This window comes from Rhinolophus sinicus, linkage group LG03, assembly GCF_036562045.2.
Source record: "Rhinolophus sinicus isolate RSC01 linkage group LG03, ASM3656204v1, whole genome shotgun sequence".
Classification (NCBI taxonomy): Eukaryota; Metazoa; Chordata; class Mammalia; order Chiroptera; family Rhinolophidae; genus Rhinolophus; species Rhinolophus sinicus.
In genome coordinates this window covers 178,589,756-178,595,755 of record NC_133753.1, presented here as the reverse complement: position 1 = coordinate 178,595,755, position 6,000 = coordinate 178,589,756, and the positions used below count along the sequence as shown (strand labels likewise).

General features: G+C 39.3%; 1 protein-coding gene across 2 annotated transcripts in view; it reads right to left on the bottom strand.

Moving 5' to 3' along the window:
- Positions 1 to 2,616: 2,616 nt before the first annotated feature.
- Positions 2,617 to 6,000, bottom strand: part of GOLPH3 (golgi phosphoprotein 3) — a 47,613-nt gene continuing 44,229 nt past the window's right edge. For both annotated transcript variants that reach the window (XM_019737299.2, XM_019737300.2), the window contains one exon: positions 2,617 to 4,509. In XM_019737299.2, coding sequence (XP_019592858.1) covers positions 4,085 to 4,509 — 425 coding nt within the window. In that variant the 3' untranslated portion in view covers positions 2,617 to 4,084. The remainder of the gene's footprint in view (positions 4,510 to 6,000) is intronic.

Here is a 6,000-nt window from a genome sequence, read left to right as displayed (position 1 = left end):
AAGAACATGAATCTAATTCAAAAACTAAATACAAATTACCAAATACAGTAAATGATAATCAACCGTCCCCCCACCCCCAGTAATTAAAACAATTTGTTAATTCTCTTCTATTTGCTTGGCAAAGAACAGGATTGAAAGCACCAGCGAGGGTGTAAGGAAACCAGTATTCACACTATTGGTCAAAGTGTTAGTTAACATGCATCTTACAAATCAATTTGGCTTGGTCTTATACATTTTCAAGGCATACAGTTTGAGCAAACTCATTTCTGTTAGTTCCTCCTACAGAAGTCAAATATGAAGACGTGTACATTAAAATGCTGTTTGCAATAATGAAAAACATAAGAATAATCCAAATGTCCATTAATGAGATTTAACGAAGTTAGACAATGAAGCCAGAAATGATTAAAAAGGATGACGTGTGCGTACTCTGAACATTCTCCACAATGTAAGTGCAAAAAGTAAACTGCACACCAGTGTGATGCTAATGAGAACAGAGTACATGACTAGACTATCAGAAGTAGACGCCCATATAATTCTAACACTGGGCTGAGGAAGTGTACATAATCAACATTGACGTTATCATCCATACTCCTTTAAAAGACAGCCTGCAAGGTTATGAATATTAGTATTACTACCTCACTGATACAATTAAAGAATATATGACATTTGTGCACAACTTACAAGAGCCAGGTATATATCATCCTGGCACCTGCTGGGCTGTGATGAATTGGAAATTACCTCAGGCTGTTGGGCAGTCATCTTGATCTGGATAAAAGTGAAATGGAACAATATTATCTGACAATATGGGCAGAAGTTAATACAAGATGGAGAGGCCGTCAAGTTGGAATTAAACTTCATAAAATAAATACCTCACATAGACTTGTGACTGGTAGTTTTCATGCTCCTGGGGCAAAAGCAGCTGTGCCTGGCAGCCATGGACTGCCATCGTCAGAAGGGATGTCATTACGTCCTGGTCCTATATTGCCGCAGAACCAGTCCAATACCAGCCTCTTTCACTTTCCTTTCAGTGATGACCAAATTCAAAGGTTTGCTATACTTGACAAGAGTATTGTACTCACCTGTTCACAAACAAGGCCAAGAACTCAGTAACGGAAAGTGTCAAGAGACCACTGGGCAATCTTGCTTCAGCAGGCCAGGGACTTTTTTGGCCCTTTGACATCTGATAATGCTTTTTTCTTCTGAGAACATACAGAATTTTTCAATCCCTAAAAGATCATCTATGTAATTGTAACAAGATATTAGAATCAAGCAGAGAGGTCCTTTCATCATTTTACTTTGCAGAAGCATGAGAATTTTTTATGTCTGCTGTTTTGTTTTTGTCTGTTAAAGAAGCCCCCTTCTAGTTATTTGTCTTATCAATTTATCCTTATCTTATTAAATAAGGAAAAATTGTAGTTGAATGCCATTACTGTTATTCAATCACTTCAGGATTTAAAAACTCACACTTACCAGATAATGTGAGATTGGTCAAATCATCCTCTCCAAGACTGTTTTTCATTAAATGAAGACAGTAATTGGGGTTCGAGGAGGTCAAAATGAAGTATTAAATACTTAACTAGGCACAGAACATGCATTCAGTAAGTTTCCTTTCTCCATTCTGTTAGAGCACTGTTCCAGATCAGATTGTTTTAAGGAACACACCTCAAACAACATGTGAAGAAGAAAAAAAGCCGCAAAAACTACTAATTCTTTGCACAATAGATCTTTATGTGAGTTTTACTATATTAAAATTCACTGCCTGATTCTTGGATCTGACGGCTTGGATCTGAAGTGGCATAAGCCTGGGGAAATACTGCACACACAATAAATATTTTCATAGTCACACCATTCCTGCTTTGAAGAAGACATAAGCAGCAGCATTTTATAGGAGAACGAGCCGCAGAGAACTTTTTCCCCTCAGACTGTACTTTTCCTCTCCTCCGGATACAGAACATGTTCTGAAGCTGGGAACACACACAGAGGTGTGTGTGTCTCTCTCTCTAAAACAAACTCTGACAGAAGTTCAGGCGAGGCCCTTTTCTCCTTGCTTGAGAACAGAGTGGCTGCTGAAATGAAGAATCCCTTAGAAATATCCATTATCTCACTTCTACAATCTTTTCAAGAGAAAAACAATGAATCTTCACCTGAAAAGGAATTCCAGGATACTCATTATCAGTTTCCAGTATCCATTTTATGGGAGGCAACTATAAAACTCATAGTTTCTATACTTAATTACCACCAACAGTGTCATTTTTCTCCAAAAAGGAGGTTACTTAATGGAAAGAAAATCTGTGTTTTTTTCCATGCTTTAAAACAGGGACTGACAAACTACTGCCCATGGCCAGCTGCCCGTCTGTGTACATACGGTTTTATCAGAACACAGTCTTGCCCATCTATTTGTATTGTCTATGGCAACTCTCATTCAGCAAAGTTGAGTGGTTGCAACAGACACCATATGTAACCTAAAGCCTAAAATATTTTACTATTTGGCTGTGTAAGAAAAGTTTACTAACCCCTGAATTAAAATATTACCACACTATATTAAGGCTAAGTAAACCTTCATTAGAAAGAAAACTAAGGTAGACTACAAAAATACAAATGATATGCTTGCTCTAATTCAGGCACTTTCAAAATCATAGTTTATTTATTACTTCAGATAAAAAGATAGTATACATATTAATCTCTTAAAATTCAACTCTAGAATTACACACCACCTAGTACTTTTGCATTGAATGTTAATCAAAGCAAACCTCTACACACCTGAAAGCCCCACTTTAACATGAACTACGGTAATAAAAAATTTGACATTTAATTTGTTCAATATATAGTATTTACATTATGAAACGAAGGTGATTATGATAAACAGTGATAAAGAAATAGTAAAAATAAACTTTAAAAAGCAAAGGTTTATATTCTTATAATGTGCTAATTATCATAATTGTATATAAAAATTAAAACATAGCAGAGCTTTCTGTTACAAAATTCTTAATCATCTGAGTTGTAGTCATTATTTGCTAACAATTTACATGCAACATCTGCTAGAACTGACATTTGATTTTTTTTTCCCACCAAGAAAGTGTAAGTAGATGAATGACATTTAAAAGCAGACATTAATTCACTTGTGGTTAAAAAAAGAAAAAAAACTGTACTCAAGATTAGTACTGGTCACAAGGCTCTTCCCTATAGAAATGATAAAAACGGTAAGACCCAAAAATCATTCCAAAAAGGAGATGCACAAGCAAAGAGTACCATGAATGGAATAGCTAAAAAAAAAATTTTTGGACCAATCAGACACACGTCTTTTCTCTCTCCTTCAATGCTGAGAGGTCTGTTTTGCCAAATAATAATGACTAAAGTGAGTGAGGGGCACCAGGTGTACAACTAATTAAATCTGCAAAATACTAAGATGGAGGCAGAGGTGGCCAGAAGGGGCAATTTATATAATTCAAACTATATACAGCATAACTGGAATGCAGCCCATCCCAAACTGGCTTTGTGAAACAAATGGACCTTTATGATTTAATAGTTAAAATCATAACAAGTGTTATAATAGATTTACATAAAAGCAAAATCCAAGGGGCATTTTATATTATTTACTGTGTTGTTTCAATTTAAAAATAATTTTGCTAAGTATACATCTCAACTGAAGTCTAATGTATAAAACGTCCTAATAGATACAGATATTTACCTTTGGTAAGTTAAAGGCCTTTTTGTGACTTCTGTCTGAACTGCAGGCAGAAATGAGATGTACATGCACATGTGGGGAAAACTCAACCTGAGGTAACCCCAAAAGATGTGCATGAAGGAGACTGAAGGTACTTCGAAAGTCAAAGCGTGCCAGAAACAGCGAGAATGGCAACAAGGAACAGAATGCCAATATGGCAGTAAAACTTTTTTAAAAACAGAAAGAGGAAAGCCTCTCGTACCAGCAGAATCCTGCATACATCAAAAGAAAGCCACCTATCATTTCATAAAACAAAAGCCAATCAATTATAATGTGGGAAAGTACAAATGCAGAAAACCAGAAGCCGAGCGAAGAAAAGCTCCTGGTTTACGAGCGAGGAGAACACTTCCCTCTGAGCAGTTACTTGGTGAACGCGGCCACCACCGCCCACAGAACCTCGTTGGTGTTGGCCTTCAGACATTCCACTTCGGGGTCTAAGTCCAGGAGCTGCCGCACTCTCTTGGTGGCTAAATCGTACTGCTCATCCAGAAGGGGCGCAAACGCATTCTCCAGAACATCGGAGGCATGGGCGAGGTAAATGAGGGCCAGCAAGCGCTTGTCCATGCGGTGAGGGTCATTCACCCATTTGTCCAGAACAGCTTCCTGGACCTTCTTGATGAGGCGCTGCTTAATGTTGTTGTTGGTGAGGGGATGTGTCGTCATGTCAAACAGTAGGAAGTTCTGTTTCTCTGTTGTCAATACGCCCTTTTCTACCAGGTTTTTAGCTAATCGTTCCCGCACATTTCTTAACTGATAATGCAGTTTTAATGGATTCCACGTCTCACCTAAACAAAAGATTTCAGAAGTTAGAAATGATAGGTATTGACTTCCATTAAGAGGGCAGGTAGGGAAACGCTGTACTCACCTCTTCCCACAACCATATCACAATTACAACTAAATTACAGAACAACCATCACTGAGCACCACTTGAAGACTAGCTGGCCAGAAGTGCTATATATAACTAAAGATACAAAGAAGACATGAGACTGGTAGGAGGGGTGGAGACATGAAAGGGACAGTCCCACACCCACAGCACGGCGATTAAGAATCAGGTGCGATATCTCTGCTGTGGAGGCCCCACATGAGGAGCGAGGGGTCCCAGCCGACACTGGCCTCCCCAGCCCAGAGCACCACTGCCAGGAAGAGAAGTCCCCACAACATCTGGCTGTGAAAACCAGCAGGAATTACATTCCAGTAGAGACAGAGGGCTGCTGGAGTCCCAGGCATTTCTCTTGAGAGGCCTGCACACAGACTTGGTTGCTCACGAACTCACTCACTCTGGGCTCCAGGACAGCAGCTCGAAAATCGTGCCAGGGAGGTATGAAGAGGAAATAGGGGCAGGGGTCAGGACAGCTCTCTCCAAAGACACATGTGTTGGCGGGCACCTATGCCTCCTTTGGTGAGCCCTCCCCCACCCAGCCAGTCCAGAGCACGTGGGTGCCACATCTGAGCTCTCCATTAACCTAACACCATTCATCCTGCCCTGGTGATTCCCTAAGATCCCACCCCAACTAACACATGCACCTGGTAGAACCTCTTCCACCAGCTCCTCCAACAAGCAGCCTGCCTCACTCTTACTGCGGCCTTTCCTAAAATCTCTCAAAGGTCCAAAAACCCCAAACACACAGCAGCTGGCCTCGGTGTGCCCTGTATCTCTTGCTTAAGCTACCTCAAGCCTGGCACAAGTGGCAAACTGTTTCAACTAGAAAAAGAACAAAGCTCAAAGTGAGTAGGAAGAAGGAAATATAAAGACCCAAGTGGAAATAAACATAATAGAGTCTTTTTTAAAAAACCACATACACACAGAAAAGATCACTGAAATAAACAGCTGGTTCTATAAAAAGATAAACAAAATTGATAAACCTTTAGCCAGACTCATCAAGAAAAAAAGGGGCCAAATAAATAAAGTCGGAAAAGGAAAGAGATGTGACAACTGACACCAGAGAAATGGAAAAGATTGTAAGAAAGTACTACAAACAATTGTATGCCAACCAATTAGACAACCTAGAAGAAATGGACAAATTCCTAGTAACATACAATCTTCTAAGACTGAATCAGGAAGAAACAGAAAATCTGAACAGACCATAACCACTAATGAATCAGTAATCAAAAAATTCCCAACAAACAAAAGTCCTGGACAAGATGGCTTCAGGTAAATTTTACCAAACAATCAAAAAAGAATTAACACCTATCCTTCTCAAACTATTCCAAAAAAGGAAAAGGAGAGAAGGTTCTCAAACCCATTTTATGAGGCCAGCATTACCCTGATACCAAAC